Source organism: Odontesthes bonariensis, chromosome 20 (assembly GCF_027942865.1).
Source record: "Odontesthes bonariensis isolate fOdoBon6 chromosome 20, fOdoBon6.hap1, whole genome shotgun sequence".
Classification (NCBI taxonomy): Eukaryota; Metazoa; Chordata; class Actinopteri; order Atheriniformes; family Atherinopsidae; genus Odontesthes; species Odontesthes bonariensis.
Window position 1 is genome coordinate 13,187,198 of NC_134525.1, and position 23,298 is coordinate 13,210,495.

At 41.8% G+C, this 23,298-nt stretch overlaps 1 protein-coding gene across 1 annotated transcript; it reads right to left on the reverse strand.

The window, feature by feature from the left end:
- Nucleotides 1-1,166: 1,166 nt before the first annotated feature.
- Nucleotides 1,167-11,869, reverse strand: LOC142370349 (myosin-7-like). Its single transcript, XM_075452876.1, has 39 exons — nt 11,844-11,869; nt 11,722-11,768; nt 11,176-11,387; nt 10,894-11,037; nt 10,645-10,801; nt 10,516-10,543; nt 10,307-10,412; nt 10,135-10,227; nt 9,922-9,985; nt 9,577-9,675; nt 9,388-9,491; nt 9,169-9,307; nt 8,934-9,052; nt 8,687-8,836; nt 8,426-8,596; nt 7,919-8,228; nt 7,765-7,832; nt 7,463-7,668; nt 6,947-7,070; nt 6,731-6,867; nt 6,398-6,653; nt 6,071-6,313; nt 5,694-5,870; nt 5,462-5,607; nt 5,266-5,356; nt 4,800-5,189; nt 4,439-4,565; nt 4,205-4,323; nt 3,918-4,114; nt 3,570-3,753; nt 3,326-3,491; nt 3,102-3,226; nt 2,704-3,012; nt 2,405-2,608; nt 2,017-2,313; nt 1,817-1,921; nt 1,624-1,719; nt 1,403-1,537; nt 1,167-1,299 (listed from the first exon to the last, which is right to left on the reverse strand). The coding sequence occupies exons 3-39, from the start codon at nt 11,377-11,379 to the stop codon at nt 1,279-1,281; spliced, it is 5,811 nt and encodes a 1,936-aa protein (XP_075308991.1). The 5' UTR covers nt 11,380-11,387; nt 11,722-11,768; nt 11,844-11,869; the 3' UTR covers nt 1,167-1,278.
- Between the last annotated feature and the right edge of the window lie 11,429 nt (nt 11,870-23,298).

Consider the following 23,298-nt stretch of genomic DNA (forward strand, 5'->3'; position numbering starts at 1 on the left):
AAACATCGAATTTCATCTCAGAGAGAGTAGGTTTTTCGTGTGTCCTTGCATGCCCAGATGCAGAGTCCCCTGCAGGCTCAAAGTTAAAGTGTTACCAAACAAGAAGAACTGCTTAGGGCGCTGATTTAGTCATAAAACTGATATTACCTCTCCCCATAAAATTACCAGGTGAGGCTGGTGAGTGAGCAATGTGTTAGGTAACACATTAGCAGCCTTATTCTCCTTTATTGATATTTTAGCAGCGATTGCCACGCGACACATTCACAGTAAACAGTATACAGCAAGTTCCTCTTGATAATAAGCATCTTACCCCTCTACCCATGACTCTTTGTGAACGAGAGGTTTTTAGAATGATAAATGATCAAAGTAAGTCAAATTACCGCAACACTATCATCAATATTTCGAGAATGTTTTTTTTCCTTCCTTATTGCGATGGCATCAATCCGTGTGAGTGGAACTGTTTGAGCATCCAGTGGTAAATGAGTGATCTCACAAGCTGCTTTGTGATAAGTTAAAGTGCACTGCCCTCTGATGGGGTGATGAATTACAGTCGGGTAGACAAAGTGTTTCAAACAAAGGATTAGAAATAGGCCGGTTCTCTGATGGGAACTGCTCTGGAACCCCCAGAGCATGTTGCAGAAGCAGCCAAACATAATGGGAAACACAGCCACCCTTTACGCTGCATACTGTTCTAACAAAGAGGTGTTCGGACAGAGGCTTCTTCAGCTCTGCGGCTAAACGTAGCTACAGCACATCAGTTTGCGCTCTTTGCCCATGTATACTCCTGTGTCACTACCTTTTCTACACTACTACCACTATGACTAACTGCAGCGGAGGGGCTCTGTCTTTCATCTGTTGTTTCACCTGATTTCATTTTGTACTATTTAAGTGGGATGATGTAAATTTAATACGTTTTTGTCACCATCATCATGGTACACGCTAACGCCCCTATGACGATACTCTCTTGACTCTCTGATTCATCATTTCCCCTCCCGTCTAATCATCCCGCTGGGTGTGCATCCACTCGCTGCTCCTCTTCAGCTGCACAGGCGGCTTTCAGGCGCTTATGATGAGGTTTGCAACTCACTTTTCATTGCATGCTTTGGTTGCTGCCGTCCGAAGACGATGCATCATTCTGGATCCCAATAAATGCCAGGGAATGGTGGTGCATTCAAAACTAATTTATTCTTAATTCCACTCATGTTGCATGAAGGATAAAGAACAACTACAGTACTACTGATGGATCAAATGATCTTGCTGATGGCCCAGTGAAAGGCTTCACTCTTCATCGTGGGATTTCTGCACAAAGGGAGAACACGTTGCATCATTAGAAGTGCTTTTGATCTAGCAAAATTGGCTTGCAGCAACGAAGAGTAGAGCACCGCTTTGTGTGACTGCACACCTTAGCTCCGCTGTCTCGGCTCTTCGCTCTCAGCTTGTTGACCTGAGACTCTGCGATGTCGGCCCTCTCCTCCGCTTCCTCCAGCTCGTGCTGTAACTTGCGCAGCTTGCCCAGGTTCCCATTGGACTGCTCCTCCTGAAAATGAACGCGCAAATGGCTTTAACAAAGAGCAACAGAGACTTCGTCAAAACCAAAGCTGAAGCTGTAGTATTTTAGCTTACGGCCTCCTCTGCAGCCCTCTTGTAGGATTTAACTTTCATCTGCAGTTTATCCACCAGGTCCTGCAGGCGGCCCAGGTTCTTTTTGTCCTCCTCTGTCTGTTAATTAAACACACGGGTCACATTGCTCATAGGGACATAACTTTCTATCTTTTGGTGACTGTTGACGGAGGATCTGCGTCTGCAGAGCCTATACCTGGTAAGTCAGCTCTTTGATGCGTCTCTCGTACTTGCGGACCCCTTTGATGGAGTCGCTGCTTCTCTTTTGCTCCATGTCCACCTCATTTTCCAGCTCCCTCACCTTAAAAAAAGAAAGTCTTGTAAGAATGTGAAAGGCTCTGGCTGTAATATACACCACCACTGTGAGGCGATGCTGTGGAGGTTATAAACATTTACCCTGGACTCCAGCTTCTGGATCTGCTTCTTGCCACCTTTCATGGCTATTTGCTCAGCTTCATCCAGGCGGTGCTGGAGGTCCTTGATGGTTTGCTCCATGTTTTTCTTCATCCGCTCCAGGTGGGCGCTGGTGTCCTGCTCTTTCTTGAGCTCCTCTGCCATCATGGCTGCGTCAGTGATGGCTTTCTTTGCCTTCTCCTCAGCATTTCTGCACTCCTGCACAGCCTCCTCCACCTCACCCTGAAGCTGATTAGTGTCAGTCTCCAGCTTCTTCTTCTGGTTCAGCAGGCTGGTGTTCTGGCGGAGGATTATGAAGCATCAGTAAGCAGAATCCTAAACAAACTTGGGTGCCAGCTGCAATTTAGTGAAGGCAAAGTCGCTGGTATACCTGTGAGTGCAGCAGCTGCACTCTCTCGCTGACGTCCAGCAGTTCCTGCTCAGCCAGTTTCCGACCTCTCTCGGTCTGCTCCACCAGGGCCCGCAGCTCATCGAGTTCAGCCTGCATCAGGTTGTTGCGCCTCTCCACCATGGCAGTGTTCTCCTTCAGGTCATCATTGGCACGGAGAGCGTCATCCAGCTGCAGCTGCGAGTCCTGTGAAGGCAGAATTTGAAAAAAAAAAAACGTGTTGCAGAGAAGGATTTTTATGCCTCTTGGTTGATAAGTTCCCCTGAGCCATTAAATCTCACCTTCAAATGTGCGTGGACTCCTTTAAGCTGCTTCTGAGCCTCTGTGGCCTGCCTGTTGGCCTGGCTCAGCTGGATCTCCATCTCATTGAGATCTCCCTCCATCTTCTTCTTCAGTCTGAGAGCCTCGTTCCTGCTGCGAGTCTCCGCCTCCAGAGAGCTCTGCAAAGTGTCCATCACTCTTTGGTGGTTCCGCTTGCTCTGCTCCATCTCCTCGTCCTTCTCAACCAGCTTGCGCTCGATGTCCGCCTTCACCTGGTTGAACTCCAGCTGAATCCGAAGGATCTTGCCCTCCTCGTGCTCGAGGGAACCCTGCCACAGACAGTAACGACTTGCTCAAAACTTGGATAAAACATTCAAGACAGAGAAAATTCAAAATCTTTTTTCTTTTTTTTTTTTACCTCAGCTTCCTCCAGAGCAGTTTGTATCTCAGCCTTCTCCTGCTCCAGCTGTTTTCGGATCTTCTCCAGCTCATGGATGCTCTTTCCTCCCTCGCCGAGTTGTTCGGTCAGGTCAGAAATTTCCTCTGTTTCAGGCACACACGTTGATTTTAGCATTCACTCAACCCCTTGCTGTATTCGATGTTTCTTAAAACACAAATCATCTGTAAATGAGATCTCCCTACCCTGGAGATTCTTGTTTTCTCGTTTCATGCTCTCCAGATGATCCAGAGACTCCTCATACGAGTTCTTGAGTTTGAAGAGTTCAGTGCTGAGCGAACGAGCCTCTTTCTGAGCACCTTCTAGCTCAGATTGGGACTCCTCGTACTTCTGCTTCCACTCCGCAAGAACCTGATCATGTACCAGATTGTAAGCGTTAGAGTTATTTCACCCAAACATAATTTTTTTCCCTCTCTCATGTGCTGTCACCTTGTCAAAGTTTCTTTGTTTCTTGTCCAGAGCGGCAGCGGCGGCATTAGATCTCTCCACGTCCACCATGAGATCCTCAATCTCACCCTGAAGCCTGTGTTTGGTTTTCTCCAGGGAGGAGCATTTGGAATTAGCAGCTTCAACAGATTCCTCAGCATCCTGCAAGCGTTGAGTGAGTTTTTTCCTAATGGCAAAAAACACAAGACCACCATTCAGTCATTTCTAGAGTCACAGAGTAGGAAAATGAGGGAGTCCTCTTAAGTCGGCTCATGTTTTCTTTTAAAATGTAACCCCCTAAGTTTTGGATATTAAACCCTACGGTCCCTTCTCATTTTCAGGAGCCCTTACTTTGCTTCCTCCAGCTCCTCAGTCCTCTGGATGGCATCAGTTTCATACTTGGTCCTCCACTGAGCCACCTCAGAGTTGGCCTTGGACATGCTGCGCTGGAGCTCGCCTTTGGCCTCCTGCTCCTCCTCAAACTGCTCCCTCAGCAAATCGCAGTCATGTCGAGCAGACTGCACTGCGTGGGCAAGTGCATTCTTGGCCTTTAATAAAGCAGCATTAGGTCAGGGTATTTTGCCACCAGACATTCGGCTCTGAATAATAAAATCAGCAGCTCTTGAAGCAACACTTACCTTGACTTCCTCCTCCAGCTGTCTCTTGAGGTCTTCAACCTGCTGAGTGTAGGACAGCTTCCCTCTGGTCAACTGAGAGACCAAAGAGTCCTTCTCCTCCAGCTGCCTGGCAAACTCACCTGTAAAACAAATGTTTAGTTTGCATGTTTTTTTCTGTAGATCCTTAAAAACATCACCCTGAACTGCATGGACTGATCTTCTGGGTTTTGTTTCATTGTCAGTGCATCTTGTTACCATTTTCAGTCAGAAGTTTTGCCTTTTGCATTGTGAAGTCATTGATGGCACGCTGGGCCTCCTCTGATTTCGTCCGGTATTCACTCATTTGATCCTCCAGAGTGCGGCACATTTTCTCAAGATTGGTCTAAATAAAAGGAATTCATTTTAAATTGTAAGGAACATTTTAAAGAGTATCCCTCCACATCAACTCTTAGCATTTTTCCTATTTTGTTGCATGACAGCTCTTAATTTAAATGGATCTTTTTGGGGGGTTAGAGTACACAAATACTGTACAAAGGACTGTCATACTTAGCATGTTTCCAAAACTAATTAATTTTTATTGCAGTTATTAAGATATGCCTTTGCTTGATCATCTTACTTTGGCTTTGGCGACCTGCTCCATGTTGGACACCACATCATCCAGCTCCAGTCGGAGCTCGCTCTTCTCCTTCTCCAGCTTCTGTTTGACTCTCTGCAGGTTGTCAAGCTGCTCTCCCAGATCAGCCACGCTGTCTGCGTTCTTCTTTCTCAGCGAAGCAGCAGTGGCCTCATGCTGCAGAGTGGCCTCTTCAAGCTCTCTGCGTATCTTCTGGAACTCAGCCTCCCTCTTCTTGTTCATCTCGATCTGGGCAGAGGTGGCTCCTCCGGCCTCCTCCAGTCTCTCGCTGATCTCCTCCAGCTCCCTGGCCAAGTCAGCCCTCTGTTTCTCCACTTTGGCGCGAGCAGCTCGCTCTGCCTCCAGCTCTTCTTCCAACTCCTCAATTCGGGCCTTAATGGAATTCAAGATTGTCAGCATTCAATGAAATTAAACAAGTCATCAAATGAAAACCTGCTGGTTCACTAACCTGCAACTCCTTCAGTTTTTTCTGGAGCTGACCACTCATGGCTTGTTCATCCTCAATTTTACTGAGCTGCTGGCTGATTTCAAAGTCTTTCCTACATTCAGTGATTAGAAACAATTTATTTTAGTAACCAGTTCTAAAGCAAAATGAATGTCGTGTTTTTTATTTATTTATTTACTTTTTTTTTTTTAAGTTTTACTTTTTGAGTCTCTCTTCCATCTGCTGCTTGTCATTCTCTAGATCCATCACATTTTCTTGGCTGAGCTTCAAGTCTCCCTCCAGTTTTCTCTTGGCTCTTTCCAGATCCATTCTCACTTTCTTCTCTTGCTCCAATGACCCTTCAAGCTAAAAGACATTCCAAACATTTACCCCATCAGCTTGTCACCAGTCCATACCTTCCTTATAACATGTATGAAAGTTAAAGTACTAACATCATCGACTTGCTGCTCCAGCTTGACTTTGGCCTTCGTCAGAGTGTTGACTTTGTCTTCCTCACTCTGCAGGTCATCCAGCGTTTGCTGATGAGCCTCCTGAAGAGCTTTCTTCTCTTTGGTTAGCTTAGCAATGATTTCATCCAAAGCTGCCATTTCCTCGGTCAGGTTTTTTACCTTAGAAAACAAACCACATTATCTTTTGAAACAGGAAGGCTAATTTCAAAACAGAGCTGATGACAAACTACGGCATTCAATTTGGTCTCAACCAAGGCCTGAGGGAAGTATCAGCTTCTTCAGGTGCTGTGTGAGAACTAAGTCTCTAGTTCTCTAAGGATGAGTGAATGATCTCTCAGATATGATAAATTGTTTTATACCTTGTTCTCGGTGGCGTGCTTTTCCTTTTCCACTTTAGCCAGAGTCAGCTCCAGATCATCAATGTCCTTCTTGAGCTCTGAACACTCGTCCTCCAGCTTCCTCTTCTTGGCAGTCAGCTCTGCATTCATCTCCTCCTCATCCTCCAGTCTTTCCGTCAGCTCTTTGGATTTGGCCTCCAGCTGGATCTTGCTCTTGATCAGACCCTCACAGCGCTCCTCGGCATCTGTAAGATTGTCTTGCTCCTACACACACAAAATGAAAACCTGTAATGCAATTTTCTATTGGCATGCCTATCTGTGGTGAAAAAGCTAAGTAAGGGGTCTTACACTTTGGACTTGGAGCTGCAGGTCATTCTTCTCTTGGAGAAGGGTAACCATTTTTTCCTCCAGTTCTTTCTTGCGGGCTTCGGATTTGGCGTAAGCCTCTTTGAGCTTTGTAAACTCCTCTTTCATGTTTGCCATCTCCTTCTCATTCTCGGCTGATTTCAGCAGAGGTTTGATCTTGAAGTACATCTTCATCCAGGGCCAATTCTTGACCCCCATGAAGGCACGGATGTTCCACTGGATCACCAATAGGGAATCCCTGTGGATGGCATCAGGGAGTTTGAGTTAATTTTCCAAGGTAGCATTTTACGGTAATTATGAGAAGGTAGTACCTACCTGCGCTCTACGATTTTCTGGAACTCAACCCTGGCGAGATGTCCTCTGGCTCGTGCTTGAATTCCAGTAATGATGAGAGATAGGCGATCATCTCTCATCTCCTCAAGAACACCCAGCAAGCCAGCTTTGAAGAACACCTGATAGTGATAGAAATGTCTGTCTTTTCCTCCATTTTTCAACATTGGGTCCTGTAGTAAAGTTTATATGATAACCAACCTTTGTGTGTCCCAGCCTGTACTGCTCGTGATCAATATCCAAAGAGCCCAAAAGCTTTTCTCCTCCTTTCTTGTTGTCAATGAACTGTCCTTCAGGAATAGCACTGGGGTTCAAGATACGATATCTGAAATGACACAAGCATATCATTAAAATCCCTGACCAAATAGGGAAAAGGAATCACATGACGAAAAACAGAAAAAAACTCAGTGGCAGTGCCTTGGCCTTTCAACGTGGAGGATGGCCAACCCCAACTCCAAACTCTAACCATCAACCCCATCTTCTGATCCAATCCAGCATCAGCCTTGAGGGAAATCTCAGGGGAGTCTCTATAGCCAGCCATAATGACACACAGGGGCAATGATAAGGAGCGTCACTGCTGCCACAGAGAATGCATCCAAAGGGGCAACTTGTGGGGTCAACTTTGGATCATCTGGTCAAGGTCGCTCCATGTTTAAATGCTAGAGATGTACCCAAGCGCATCAAAAGATGTGTGACAACAGCCACGGATAGTCTTGCCTTTGCTTGAAGTCTCCATATTGGATCCTGTTAGGGAATCCCTTCCTGCAGATCCTGATGCCTTCCAGTACACCGTTACAGCGCAGCTGATGCATGACCAGAGGATTCTCCATTGCCCCGGGAGTCTTGGTCTCATTGGGGATGATGCACCGCACAAAATGAGGGTGAGTTGACCTGAGGTTGGTCATCAGTTTATTCAGATTTTCCTGTGAACACATACAGTAAAAACCAAAAAAAAAAAGAGGTTCTGTAAAGTATATTCCAACTTAAAATATGTCCAAGACCTAAAATATTTATTTTACCCTGTGCAGAGCAGACACAGTCTGGAAGGAAGAACCTTTCTTGCTCTTTCCCTTTCCTTTGTCCTGGACTGAATGGAAAGAGATATGCAAGTGATTGCAATTTTATTTGTTTTTGGACAACAAAAATGGTCAAAATGGTCAAAAATCACCTTACCCGCGTCTGATCCAGCATACCCAGCAAACAGCACAGTCAGTAACTTCAGGCTTGACTTCTGATAGAATCCAACCACAGTCTCATTTAGCGGATCCTTGTTCTTTACCAGCCAGTTAGAGATGTTGTAATCAACAGTGCCAGCGTAGTGAACCAGGGAGAAATGAGCCTCTGGCCTCCCTTTAATGATTCTGGGCTTCTGGAAGTTGCCGCTTTTCCCCAGATGGTTGTCATACAGTTTGGCTTTAAATGTTGCATCACTGGCTTTGGGAAACATGCACTCCTCTTCAAGGATGGACATTATGCCCATGGGCTACAGAGACAGATGACAGATTAGACTCTAAAAATACTAAAACTATGCAGTAAGGACATTTAAAAGCGTTCAAACAGATGTGAGCATGTTTCAATGCAGAAGCTTTCTGGTTTTCATTGATTTAAAATTTGTAGCCTGAGTGAAAATTGACCAAACACTTTGGAATGGCGTTTGAATGCGTGTGAGTTAACACCAACCTTTTCAATGAGCTCAATGCAGGCTGCCAAGTCCATGCCAAAGTCGATGAACTCCCACACAATGCCCTCTTTCTTGTACTCTTCTTGCTCCAGCACAAACATGTGGTGGTTGAAGAACTGCTGGAGCTTCTCATTAGTGTAGTTAATGCACAGCTGCTCAAAGGTGTTGAACTGGAAATTGTGGGCAAAGACAGAGTCAGACTTCAGAAGATTCTGTCAACTTCATGAGTGCCTGATGCACAGACAACCTTCAACACTTACATCAAAGATCTCAAATCCAGCGATGTCCAACACACCAATGAAGTACTGGCGAGGTTGTTTGGTATCCAGTGACTGGTTGATTCTCACCACCATCCACAAGAACATTCTTTCGTACACTGATTTGGCCAGAGCACCAATAGAGTAGTTCACCTGCAATTGACATAAAAGCAAACAGATTTATGTTTAGAGTGACGTCATTTTGTTAAGCCAAAGCAGAGGTTCGGAGAATTGTTTTATTTCAACTCACCTGCTGCACACTTTGGCCTTTGGTGACCCACTCATTACCTACTTTCACTCTTGGGTGGCACAGCCCCTTGATAATGTCAGCAGAGTTTACGCCCATAAGATATGAAGCCTTGTCGATTTCTGTAAATTGATGTTGTGTTGTTATTTAGCACCAAAGCAACTTGTATTGACGGTCCTGTAGTTGTTCTCAAGAGTGCACAGAAAAGCCGGCTTTAATTGCTCTGATGTGCTTTTACCCTCTGTGCCATCGGGCTCTGCTTGTTCCTCTCTTTGCTTATTTTTGAACTTCATGTTTCCGTAATGCATGATGGCACCAGTTAGCTTGTAGATGCCATTCTTCTCATCATTGTTGAAGCCAAGGACATCAAAAGCATCCTTAAACAACAAAGTCGCATTTGAGGTTAGCCGTAAAACTCTGTACGGGGCATTTCTACAAGCACTCTGCTTCCACTCACATCAGTAGCAACCAGCTCTTCTGCGTCATTGATGGAGGCTACAGTCGTCTCTCCTTGGGAGATATAATTGTAGTCATAGGGGTTGTTGGTGATCAACAGCATTTCTGTTAAAGAAAAGAAGAGGATGAGCCTGTGGGTTTCTGCTGTTTGTGCAGTTTTCTTTATATTCTGTGTTTATTCAGCTCTTACCCAGCAGTTCTGGTTTCTGTTGGGACAGAATCTGGTAGAAGATGTGGTAGTCTCTCTCAGCCTTGAGCTGATAGGTGACACGGGATTTCTCCAGCAGATCTGAAGAAAGAGAACGGCAATTATATTCCAATACGTTCATGACAACATGGAAGCAGATTAAAACAGGAAACCAGATCAGTCTGTCAGTATAAATATATATAACATATTTTGCATTTAATTTGCATTTAAAACCCAAGACAATGCAAAGCACAGGTAACTGCTACTGTTAGAACTTCTAACAGCAGTTAGAGGTTTCAAGACCATGATGATGAGCCGATTATCCAGCTCATGTCACAGTCCACTCACATGTCTCAATATCAGCCGAGGACAACTTTCCACTGATCCCGAAGTGGATTCGAATGAATTTACCCTGTCAGAGGAAGTTAAACGTGAAATAGTTACTCGCAATTGGAATTTCTTTTTTCTTCCAGAACTTAGAGCTGATGTATTTAAACTCAAATGGTTGATTTGAGGCGTCAAATGCTGAGCTGAGGGCAAATGTGTATTAAGGAAACTCACAAATCTGGATGAGTTGTCGTTTCTGATGGTCTTGGCATTTCCAAAAGCCTCCAGGGCCGGATTAGCCTGGATGATTTGATCCTCCAGGGTGCCCTGTGGATGAAAGAGGAGTCAAAGTTTAATCGGCAAAACTTTGTTCGTCCTTCTTCTTTGATAAATAAAAGAAACCAACCTTTTTCTCCTGACTTGCGTCCTTCTTCCCAGAAACAGCTGCGATGCTGGCAAAGTACTGGATGACTCTCTTGGTGTTCACAGTCTTTCCCGCACCAGATTCTCCACTGCAATAAAAAAAATTGAAAATCATGTATTGGAACCCTTTTAAAACAAAAAAAAAAAGCTCTTTAGATTGGAAGCAAATGTAATACATCTGGACCGACTCACGTGATAAGGATTGACTGATTTTCTCTGTCTGAAAGAGGAAAGACAAAGCTCAGTTAGGACAGTTTTCCTCAAATGCCTGGATGGTGTCAGAGAGCGCATCAGAAACTACTGCGTCAGCGGTGAACATACCAGACAGCATGTACTGGTAGGCGTTGTCAGAGATGGAGTAGATGTGAGGAGGAGCTTCAGTCCTCTTCTTTCCTCTGTAGGCATTGACCACTAGCTTATCGTACACTGGCAGCCACTTGTAGGGGTTGACAGTCACACAGAACAGCCCTGAGTAGGTCTGTGGGCAGAAACACATTCAGCAGACTTTACTTATTTGGCTGGAAGTTTCCTGGAGTTAAGAGCTCTTTAAGTTAATGGCCTATAACTCACGTAGATCATCCATGCTGCGTAACGCTCTTTGAGGTTGAACAGCACAGCAGGTTCATGGAGGAAGGTGAACATCGCCATGTCCTCAATTTTGTCGAACTTTGGCGGGTTTTGTGGGTGGACATCCACCTCCTTCACGGTGACAGTCTGAAAAGTTTTACACAAAGGTGTAGCTCTGTTTAAAGTCTCTTTAAAGTGATGTAAAAACCAGCAAAAGTTGCAGTTCTCTGTCTCGTAGCCCCTTCTCAGCCTTCATTAGTCAGTGTAAATATCTGACACACTTACCTTTCCAAACTCAGTTTCAGCAGTGACGTTGTCACCATCTCTGCTGGAAACCATGGCTTTAACGTACTCCACCTCGGGGTCGGGGACGAAACAATTCTTCTTCATGTCAAAGGGTCGAGTCTGAGCCTCCAAGCGTTCCTTGTCTGATTTTCTCAGGAAGGAAGCTGCTTCCCCAAACTCCGCCATGAGAGCGTCTCCTGACATCCTGAAAGCTGTGAAGCAAGGGATTTACTTTCTAAGCATTTAGCAAATGGAGGACTTTAAGGGGTCTATTGATCCTAAAGCATTTCTACAGACAGAAGAAAAGTACTTCAAGAATTAGAGTGGCTACTTAAGCAATTAGAAGAGTAAGTAGTAAAATATTTCTAACTGCAAGGAAAGTGATTGGAAATACCTAAAAACCATGATATCGCACAGTTTTTCAGAACATGCTATTAATTATTTTTCATTTACTTTTAAAAGTCAGAATCTACCAAAGGACAAAATTAACATTATTACAAGTCCAGTTTTTTGCACTTTATGTTCAGATGGCATGTAGCTCTTTACCTGTTTTCTTTTCCTCTCCCCCAAGACTGATTTGCTGTATTGGATCTCTAAATAGATCAAAGTAACATTAGATGTTGGATGAGTCAAGCGTTCGTGAAGTCATGAGGTGTTTGTATGCTTACCTGCAGGTGCTTCTGTCCTTGCTGCCTTTTCCGAACTCCTCTTTTTATACATCCAGGAGGCAGTGCTTTGGACATGCAGCCGCCCTACAAGGACACAGCAAGAACACAAAGGATTAAAAAAGGGAACATCTGTATTTGGAGATAAAGGTGTGGACAATTATAACTGTCGTGTAATCATTGGCTAGTGAGCGGGATGCTTATTAGCTGGTCCTAAATCCGTATCTATTTTAGTTCTGCCCCTCCTGTGATAGAAAACTAACAAATCATTAAAGTACTTTTAGCTTAGAAATAAAGGTTGAGTGTTATTTTCATTATATACATCATTAGATTTGTTGTCAAAAATGTAGGAGTGTATTTGTACTTGCTTGTTAATCAGGCATGTCTACTGTGGTAACATTAGTAATATATATATTTATTTTTAATTTTTTCTGTACATTGATTGTTTACTGAACTAAAAAAACAACGTTGCCCTAACACTACTACAATAGGCTCTGTCTGACTGACTTCTGACTCTAGTATTGTCTGTATTCCATTATCCTCGGGGACAAAGATAACCTTGTGAATTGTTTTACTTAGATTATTTCTCCAAGTCCCTCCCTGCCTCCCAGTGGACCTCAGCTAACCCTCCTCCATCTTCAATAAAAGATTGGTCATGACAGCTGCTAGCTTTTAAAGGTCTGAGTTCCTATACTGTAAATAAATACATTTAGCTCACACAGAATGTTTACCCCCCCCCCCCGTGAGTAATGACAACAGGATCAATGCTGCTAATGAGTGTCGCGTTAACGGAGAAGATCCTTAAATCATGTGTTTATTGAGTGGACCACCTGAAGACCTCCTCAAGAAGCCGACGAGCCCTTTTGACATTAACAGCTTCACACTTTGAGGTTCAGTATGACCTTGCAGGTCTCGACAGTTGGCTGTCTGCGCGCGGCGTACCACTCCTCAGCACATCAAGGCCAGCGCTGAGGCTTTCATTCCCAGCTGTCTTGTGTCTCTCTGCAGACTTCAACACCTAAGCTGAGGCCTTATGAGCCCTTCTATATGCAGTAGGGACACTGATGGGTTGTTCAAGCCAGAGCTTCAACATATATAGAATAATTTAGAATGAATTCAGTGCTGTTTTTGTAATTAGATATCCATCATAAACCTGTTATAGAAGCAGAGTTGCAAGCCATATTCATTTATTGCTCTAGATTATAGAGCACATAAGTCATATTTGGAGAGTTTGAACATTATACATTGGCACAAAACATCTTATGAACTGACTTCTGTGATGTGCTCCACTAATGGCACATGAAACCACAGGATTCAAGTTTGGATGAAATAGGCCACAATAGCTCTGTGATTTGCCCTCAGTTGTCACCCCAAAAAGCTTTTAATCCACCATATTTTAGTGGTTTGAGGCACTAACGACTCCTTCTCCATGGCAACACAGGCTGGGACTCCGTTATGAATCTACATTTAACACCATGCAAAACTGGCATTATAAAAGGCTGAAGATTAAAAAAACTTGTATCTAACAGATTAAAGAAATATGCAGTATCTCCGTCTCTTGACTCTATTAGAAATAGATTTCTCAATAGATTTCAATAGATAACTCACATTTATCAACCTAAATAAATATTGATTTAAAATTTAAAAAAATAAAATAAAATTCAGGAAAAGTCTAAACAATGAAATGATCATTTCTCTGAATCTGCTTCAGTGACATATAACAGAAAAAAGGAAAAATAAAAGATGGTTCTGCCCCAAGTCGAGCAGTGCTCACTCCTCAGGTGAGTTGACAAATGAACAAAACCACTAGTGGGCTTGAGGTTGAAGCTTTGTCGAAGAAACCCAGCTGGGCAAATGAATGTTCACAAATGTGAAACTGTAGCAACAGACAGAGTCCAGCCAGGTAAACCAATATGTGGCTACCACTCCTCAAGAGGATCAACAAATTCATCTGGTTTAACCACGAGACAGATTTCAGTAGCATCACAAACTGCTGCTTCTGACCTGTACAACAGACCTGTGACTGCAGCCATGAATCTCAGCTTTGCCTTGTTTTGATATGAAAAGGTTCCAGAAATGAAATGTAGATTTCCCGAAACAGCTTTATTCTGTCCAAATGAATATTGTTTTCCTTGTAAATTAATTTATTTAGAGAATCATCCTAAATAACTGTGAGTAATGTCATCTGAATTCACTGTAATGTATACTGTCTAATGCCTTTCTTGTTGTCACGCTTCTTGTGTTTTTTTCTATTTAAGAATTATCCTCATGTAAAACCTAATGAGGTCGAAGCCGGATATGGAGGAGAATCCAAAACGACCAAGAAAAGGAGAAGTACGATGCTGACAGAATCCATCAGCACTTACACTGAGCTATATTGTATGACAGATGTTGTTGACTGTGCATCATGTTAAATGCATTTGGTTGTGTGTTAAGATTGTGACAGCTGAAAGTATATTTTATTATCAATACTGTCAGTTTGCATCTCGTAAAATCAGAAATATTCATGGTACGGTTCTACTTTTATCTGAGGACATAATTCCCACAGTTTTGCTAAATGGGATGTTGTCAACTGGTACTGCTAACAGTAGCTAATATTAGCTAACTTGTGCCTGAGTGCAGCTCTGACTTCTAGTGCAAATAGAAGTCACCGTCTAACTATCTTTTATCATGGTTGCTTCTTAGATACCTTGCAAAAATTTCTATATTTTAGAAAATATGCTTTTTACACACAAAACAATAGCTAGCAGATTAGCTTAGCCGACCATGAAGCCAGAAAAACTGTCTCTTATGCTTTATAAAAGAGTCATATCAGTCTTCATCCAGCTCCTGGAATAAATGTGAACATGATTCTTCCAATATTTCCATCTTCTACTTTTAAATGTCAATGTCTATAACAACATGAAATTGTTAGATATCCCTCTAATCACACTGGGAGAAGCAAACCGATCAATATGTCTTAGCTTTTTTAAGTAGATTGTAAACTTGCCAATATTGTGAAGAAAAAAAAATGGTTTCTTGTAAGTTGACATCACGACACTTGAAGTACAAACAAAGAATATATTACACACAACTCAATCTTTTTAAATAATTTTATGACATTTCTGAATACTGTAGTATTACTACATACTTTACATCAGTTGTGATAACACAAGCACACATTCTTTGACGGTGTTCTTCATCGGTCCTCTGGGTGTCAGTCTCACCTGGGTGTCTGCCAAAATATTACTGAGATTAATGTCTTCAAAAGAAAGTGGACAGGGAGGTGTTTATGGCACAACGTCATCTTCTTTGTCCTTTAGCTCTTGAGTATAACCACGACGATAATAATGACGACAATAAAGCCCCTACAAATGTCTCTGTCACTGAGACAGGAGACAAAGGCCAAGTGACACAGAGTGCCACACTTGGCAGATGAACGACAGCCAGCCCCTCCACTTCTTACTGGCTCTGTTCCTCATTTATTCCTCGCTATTCCCTGGCAGAAAGAGGATAATGTTAACTGTGCAATATTAAAAATCACACCTTTAATCAAGACCTTTATGTTTCCTTTTCCGCTTGTTCACACTCAACGACCAAAGCTGGGTGTGAACATCATCACAGGCGCAGCTGTTGCCAGGTCACCACCCTATATACTGGCACTGACTGCTACTTCATACTGTAACTAACTCCACACTGCACATCTTGCTGGCCTGACATAGTTTCCTTCCATTTACCCTTGGGGTCAAAAATAAACCTGTGAAATTGTTTCGGGATTCCTTCTGCTGAGCTTATGTGAAAGAAGGGTCTCCTCGTTTGTCCTGCTCGGCTGTGACAGCCTTTGTGATTGCATGTGTTGGCTCCCAGTTTATAAAACACTGATGTCTGTGGGCTTGACCTGATTTTCTGGTCATATCGTTAAAATCAGATGAAGGCAATCTTGGCATTTGAAAGCTTGAATCAGTTATGTCTTTATTTTCATCATGACTCATTGTCCATTTAGTAGGCTGTGAAGTTAATTCATTTTCCATTAATTATGTATTATAAAGTATTGTGTATGTGATCAACTTCTGCTGAATACATTGTACAGAGAGGAGTAATATCAGGGAATTATTTTAAAGTAATACTATGTAACTTCTCAAAAAGCCCATTATGGAGCTCCCCCTACAGGATTGGAGGTAATGTACGGTTAAGACACTGTCGTAAATCTCTTTCTCTTCCTTGCTTCATCAGTCAACGTCTTCTTCTGTTTCTTCGGTGCCTCTGCCATGATGATCGTACTGACAATGTTGCGCTAGCTTAGCCTTATACCTGGGAGTGTGAGAGGGGTCTATTTGTTTTTGCGGTAGGTGTGCCAGAAAGCAAGTCGAAGTACTTCCGCTCAGCTCCCGGGCCGCTCCAGCAAAGTTACATAGCGCAGTTATTCCAACTCAGACCTCCGAAGGGCATAGGAGACAGGCCAATCGTAATATTAAAACTCATTCTAGCCGCACAATTTTTTCCAAGCTGTTATTTTAAGGTAGAAATGTTACATAGTATTACTTTAAGGAAGCCATTTGAATTCACAAGTGTCTGCAGTCAACACAAGGATCAAGAGAGCTATTCCTGCACTATGCAAAGTGTCAGGCTGCTTGCAGGGTGTTAATTTGTCTCAGACATAGTTGGAGAAAGAATCTTCTCCTCCAAGACCTCTGCACTGCCTAACAAGACTCTTTCAACACTAGACGACTCCATTATCCAGGTCCTAACCTTGAGTAGTCTTCACATAACTTTCCCTGTCTGCGGTGATGTTCTCAGCTGTTCTGCACCTCTGTTTGTAAGTGGGAATGGTCAGGCAGAGGGAAGGGTTCACTTAAAACATCCAAGCGTCTTAGGATGATTTAGGATGATTGTGCATTAAAAACTCTGGGTAAAATTATCATTATGTTTCATAGCAATCCTTCCAATAGTTTCTTTTTTATATCTCAGAATGGACTAAAATAGTTGGCCTACCAATATTGTCATCTACAACCATAGAGTTGATACCACTAAAACAACATCCATGTTATGATTTTTTTTTGCAGTATTTTACTTGCTTACTTGGTAGAAATTAAGGGAAAGTGTTTGGTCTCTCTACACGGTGAAAGGTGGCCCTATATGACAGGAGGAAGACTGATGGCCTGTGTCGACCATCTTGCCCTGGAGGCCTCATACCTCGGCTTTCGCACCTTATGTTTAGAGTGCTGCTCTAACCTTGAGGGCATTGTTGTGCTACCAGGGTGGAACATACCAATCTGTGTTAAGATTCTTGTTCTCAGCTGTCATCACACGGTCTCCAGAACCGATGTCCTTTGTCTACAAAGACAGACTGGGTCAGATGACATGAGCAGAAACACTTTGCTGCCAGTTGCTGCTGGATGGAATCTGAGAATGTTTTATTTTCAGAAAGTGTTCGTTTATACGATTTCTGTCACATCCTCTGTGTAAGTGTAAAGAACTTTGTTCCTTTAACATTTTATTAGGTAATATTTTAGCTGGGGCTTAGCAACACCTTCATTTTTTTCTTTTTCAGCCATTATGTTGTGGATTTGCTTCTGTAAACTCACAGTAATTCACATACTATGTAAATTCAGATATTTAACAGTCTTTATATGTGGATTAACTCTGAGGTAAAGCTTCTTTCTCTCACAATTTCTTTTTTTTGCCTTTTCCTGATTGTATTGCACTGTCACCGTTTTCGTTGTGGCCTTTTTCTTACTTTGATTCTGAGAAGGGGGCGAAATGTCAGTATCAGCCTAAACAATATGCCACAACTGTGTGTGGTTTGCATCTAAATTAAGTGTGCACACTCTAGGGGCCCCAATTCAAATGTGGATCATGACTGAATGTTGAGACAGGAGCAGAGTCAACATGTGAATTATTCAAATTAAACATAACCCTAATGTCATGTGAAACTTTCACAGTGTAGAATAAGAGCTGATTTGGCAGTGCCCACAGCCATGCAGTAACTCTAAAAACTGATCAGATCTTTCAAGATGTGGTTTGTTTGAGCTGCTCCGTTTACATGATAATATCAGATATCTATGTTTTAGTACTGATTAATAATATTTCAAACAGCTGGTATTCACATTTCTTCAAAATGTAATCCATCGCACTCTATACAAACAGAAACCAACTGATCACTGACTATCCTTACAGTCCATAAAAAATTAAAATGAACTCATTTAGAAAAAAGTTAAATCAATTAAGTCATGAATCATAAATGTTAAATCATACGTAGCAGTTTGTTGAATGAATGAATTGTCATATGCTCTTGTCAGCAAAGTGGAATCAGTCATGCTATTGGGATGGATTTCTTAACGTCTCCATCTTGTGGTTCAAACAGGTACAGTCCACATCAACATCTACTGTACACGATGTGTTGACCTGACCACTGAAAAACAGTCGCTGTGAGCGTGAATCAGCTTTATGATGGATAAATGTGCCAATCAAAACCCTAATATCTCACTTATAACTTTGCTAAATCAGAAATTAGCAAACAGTGGTGACGATGATGATCAGAGAATGATGGAGGTGCTGATTTCTTGACTTTATCACCAATTGGAAATTTAAGATCTTTTGTTCTATTTCAGCTATTTCAGCTCATGTATTCTTTTTTCTTTTGGTTCATGTACAACCACCTGTGTTCGCTTAAGTGATCCTTTTGATCTGGCACCTCAACCTAATCGGGAGGCTTAATCTTTGGTGTAGTTCAGTTTCTGCAAAATGAAAGCAAACTGTAACATGAACTGTCACATATTTAATCAGTTTATGTGAAATATTCCTCATAAAGCAAACCAGATCTGTCACCAATGAGTCACCAAAGAGGCCCCGAGGTTTAACCTTCTGAGAGGTTAAGATAGCTGTCAAAATTCTACTGTCCAAGGAAACAAGTAACAAGGTGCTAATTGGGATTCATGTAAAAGATTCCTTTACAGGACCTTAACGTGCCACTTGAGAAGCTCCTTGAATGTCACAAATTCACACCTCGGGTCTTGCTTTAACCTCGTGGGAAGTCAATCCCCAACGATGTCTGTCCAGGTCTCAGCTGTCCACTTGCCTCTCTGTAGATGCATACTACATAACAAGGGGTTATTAATGTACTTTGTAGAGAGAGTTCCTGTTGATTTGAGGCTGATGAAGATCTAATATTTATTTAGTTGAAGCACTGGGACACATACTATGAAATATCAAAATACAGTGTCATGGTGTTTCAGTTTGTGAGGTTCCCAGTAATGTCATACTCTATGTGATTCAAAACAGAAAGAAGCTATTTTCTTCTTTTCTTTCACTAGTTCTTGGACGTTGCTTAAAAAAGATCTATACATGAAGCTATCAGTTAGCTTAGCTTAGCATGGACCGGAAACAAGGGGCTAACCTGGCTTGTTTCTGTCCTATTTTACAATAACAAATACCAGCACCCCTAATTATCACGTTATCTGATTATCAAATGTTACCAAATTGTCACACGGTACTTACAACTTAAGAATAGATTTCCATTTTAAAGCTACTATAAGATAACAAAACCAAATACTTGTAAATAATCTGGCAAAGAATCTTGCACATAAAAAGCTCATTTAATGACAAGATGGTTGATTATGATATTTTTCCTTTTAATATATGAGAAGAAAAATGTGCCAGTATTTAAACAAGCTAAGCTTGTTTCCCTGTTTTCAGACTTTCTGCTAAACTAAGCCAACCAGGTTCTCCCAAGTAGCAACGCCAGTAATTAGGCAAACACAGAAGTGAGAAAAACTTCAATTGCTTAAATGGCCACTTAGACTGGCTCTAAAAGTGAGTTAAAATCCATGTTAAAATGCCCAACTTAACACCAGAAATAGGCAACATTTTTACAGTCTGTTTATTTTTCCCTTTGTGACCTGAGGGACCATTTTGAGTGAGTTACTTGGTGAATATACATAGTGTATAGCCTACATTCTTCCTCATGTCCTTCCCTTACATATTTTCTCTGACAAAAAAAAAAAACTAAACAAAAAGGTGGCATCACAGTGGCTATTTCCATCTTTTACAGTTATATGCTGGCTTCATGTGTAGTGTGTTTGTAGTGGTTCTGTGTCACAGGGCTTTATGCCCTAGTTCTGCCCGCTGACATCTTCCTTCAAATTATATGTTATATGAGCTAATGCAAACCTCGGCTCATTATAGAGCCTGGGAGTACAGGACCCAGTGTCTTGTTCCCATTTCAACCCATTTAAGTGTGGAAGGCATGGAACCCTGAGTGACTCTCTGAAAGTGAAATAAATTATTCAATTTATGTCTGCAAAAAGCCTATTCGAACATATTCAAACACTAAATAATTAAAGAAACAGATGGGGATGGAATGTAGTATGTGCTTAAAACCTGTTTAGTTGAAGTGAATCAAAATTACTGAATAACGATAAATGCTAAGATACATCAGTGAAGTGTTAATAGTTTGCTAACATTAAATCAGACTGTATAAAGACACTGATGAAGTTCTGCAGCTTAATGCAGCTTTTTATTTGTATTAGGAAGAATGAGTTGCTTCAATCCAAAATAGTCTCACTTTTGAGTGTCACTATGCCTTTTTCCTCTACGTGCAAAGGGCCTTAAAGTTTCATTTAGGCTTTATTATTTCAGGTCGCAGTAGGCTGTATTTGCATTGACTGGTTCAGCCTAACTGAAGGTGACTCATATGGTCAGAACATCTGTCTGGTGTCACATGAGCAAAACACCAAAGGACATCAGGACTTCTAGGAATTAGGTCCGACTTCTGAGAGACTCGGTCTTGCATAATTACAGTAAGTAACTTTAAAATAGACAGCATTTCTCTGTTCAATTTTTCATTCCATTACTTTCAGTTCCATTTGCTCAGCATCTCATAGGATCAGCACTGGCCAAGAAGTTTGCACCTGAACTGACTTGAATCCATGTCTCTCACAGTTTTACATGGTCTCGTACACCAAGAATAAACTATAGACTAATCATTGTTCCAGGGGTGGCACATGAGCGCCACATCAAGCCCATAGACACGACGCTGAAGTTGGCATCCGATTCGCAAATTAAATGGATGGGCATAAAGGGCCATTTCACTGCATTTTTTTGCATTTTGATCGCCCTAAACTAGATCCTGTATGGAAACTACAATAGTTACACTGCTCAAATCTGGATGGAATTATTCTAAAGAGGCTATAGATTCATTAAAACCTTGTTTGGGATTTGTGAAACCTTTTTCTGATTTGTGAAAATGCAGAACAGGGTCATTTTACTGCATTTTTTGGCATTTTGATCGCCCTAAACTAGGTCCTGTATGGAAACTACAATAGTTACACTGCTCAAATCTGGATAGAATTATTCTAAAGAGGGTACAGAGACTTTAAAACATATTTTATGATTTGTTAAAACTTTATTTGGTCATTGAAAATTCAAAAAGGTGAAATCATCTTGCTGTAAAAGTGGGGGTGTCGAAACACCCCCATCCCCCACAGGTGCAACGCCCATGCATTGTTCGTACTGAACTTTACATGCTATGCAGCAAGTCTTTGTTGTCCTACAGCTGGTGAGTTCTTTCCCCTCCTCACAGCATCAGTGAGGTGGTAGCCAGTTGGAAATTGTCTCTTTCCTTTTGTCCTTGAGGACAAAGATAACTTCTGTGATTTAAATTGACAGCTTTGGAGGTATACATTGTATATCTGATCTCTGTCGTGTGTTTAAAAGACATCCAAGGACTCAGAGCTCCATCGGATGACATTTTACATTCTTTCTTTGTCGGATTATTTTCAACTTTTACTTTTTATTTATTGTTACTGTTATTTTCATCAGTATTGTAAATGAGGTTGCGGTTGGATTGTAGCCAATTGCAACCTTTCCCATCCGAGTCCAAACAGCTCATCTGCTCACTGGGGTCTGCATGTTGTCTCTGTGCTTACTGACCAGCCCGTTTTATTGCGTCGATTTGCTTTTTGCTTCACTGCCGCATTTTCTCAACTCAAAAAGAAATTTTCTGTTCTTGTAGCTCGGTGGTCCTACAGAGCTCACCAGCTGGCAGGTACATTTTTTAAAGACAGCGAGGGGGATTTCCAAAACAGATTAGAGAGTATAAACAGCAGTTCATGCTGTGATAAGGTCAGGCAGTGACTACAGTGGCATAGCATTATCACAGCCTTCACACAAAATGAGGAAAAATACACGCTTACAAGCTGGTGTTCTTATAATAAGAAGAAATCCTCTTTGAGAAGAAAATGACTTCCACTGATGGTGTGGAATGTGTTCTTCTTTTACTGTAGTTGTGTTGTGTCTAAAATCCTAAATCTAAAATCCATTTGAATATAAACTGAGCAGTTATAACAATATGATCATCAGCCTAATGCTAAGGAGGTCCTCATTTTGCCGCCAAAACAATCCTAATATGATGCGGCAGGGACTCCACCAGACTCCTGAAGGTCCAAGACATCAGTCGCTGGGCCTAAGAAAACATATATACATTTCTTAACCGAGTTGGTGAAATTATTATTATTTCACCTGCATTGGACTGACAGACCAGGGACGAATTGTAACAGGGAAGCTAAGCTAACAGCTACTCAGAGCGGGACCACTGAGGAGCATATTTCACCATGTAAAACAACTTAAACCTCCAAAATTTTATGTCAGTTCAATTAAATATTATATTGTGTCCCTTTTGCATCAGGCCACTGTTTGCATTTTTAAAAATTTGTCTTAATCAACGTAAATTCGTGTTGCTACGGATGTTGGGCAGCCATTGTCCTGACATGGATCAATTCCTAATCTACGAACAGTCAGTGAAAACAAAAGAAAACAACACGTGGTGAAAAAAATCCCCATATATGGGGATAAAGGTTTTAGTTTGAGTTGCTTTAAAGTTTTATCTTCCGTGAGATTTTAAGTCCTGTAAGCTTCGGTGTTGGGCATTGGTGGGTCGAACTCATTTGTCCAGCACGTTTCAAAGATGCCAAATTGGATTAATATGGGAAATTTGGAAGTCAAGTAATGTCATGATCCTCAACACATTCTTCAGGGGACACTATTTCATATATTGTAAAAGAGAAAAAACCTTCTTCCGTTGCTAGCTTTGATGCTTATGTGCACATTTTTGTACCTTCATCGGTGGACACTGGTCAGCATGTACACTCCAATCAATCTGTGGCCCCTTACACAACAAACTGTAATACACTACATGTTCCGACACCTTTATATCTGAACTGCCATTCCCTTTTTCAGCAACTTGAGCTACGGTAGCTCTTTTATTGGCTCAGATAACAGGGGCTAAGATTATGTCACCAGATTTTACTGTTTTCGTTCCTTGGATCACTTTTCGTCAGCTCTGACGACCGCTGACAGGGAAACTCTCTCGCTGTTATAACCCAGCTGTCCAGCCATCAAAATTTGGCCCTCTTTAAAGTCACTCCAATCTACACGCTTGTCCACTTTTTTCTGCCTCCAACAGAAATGCCCGATATGTCCG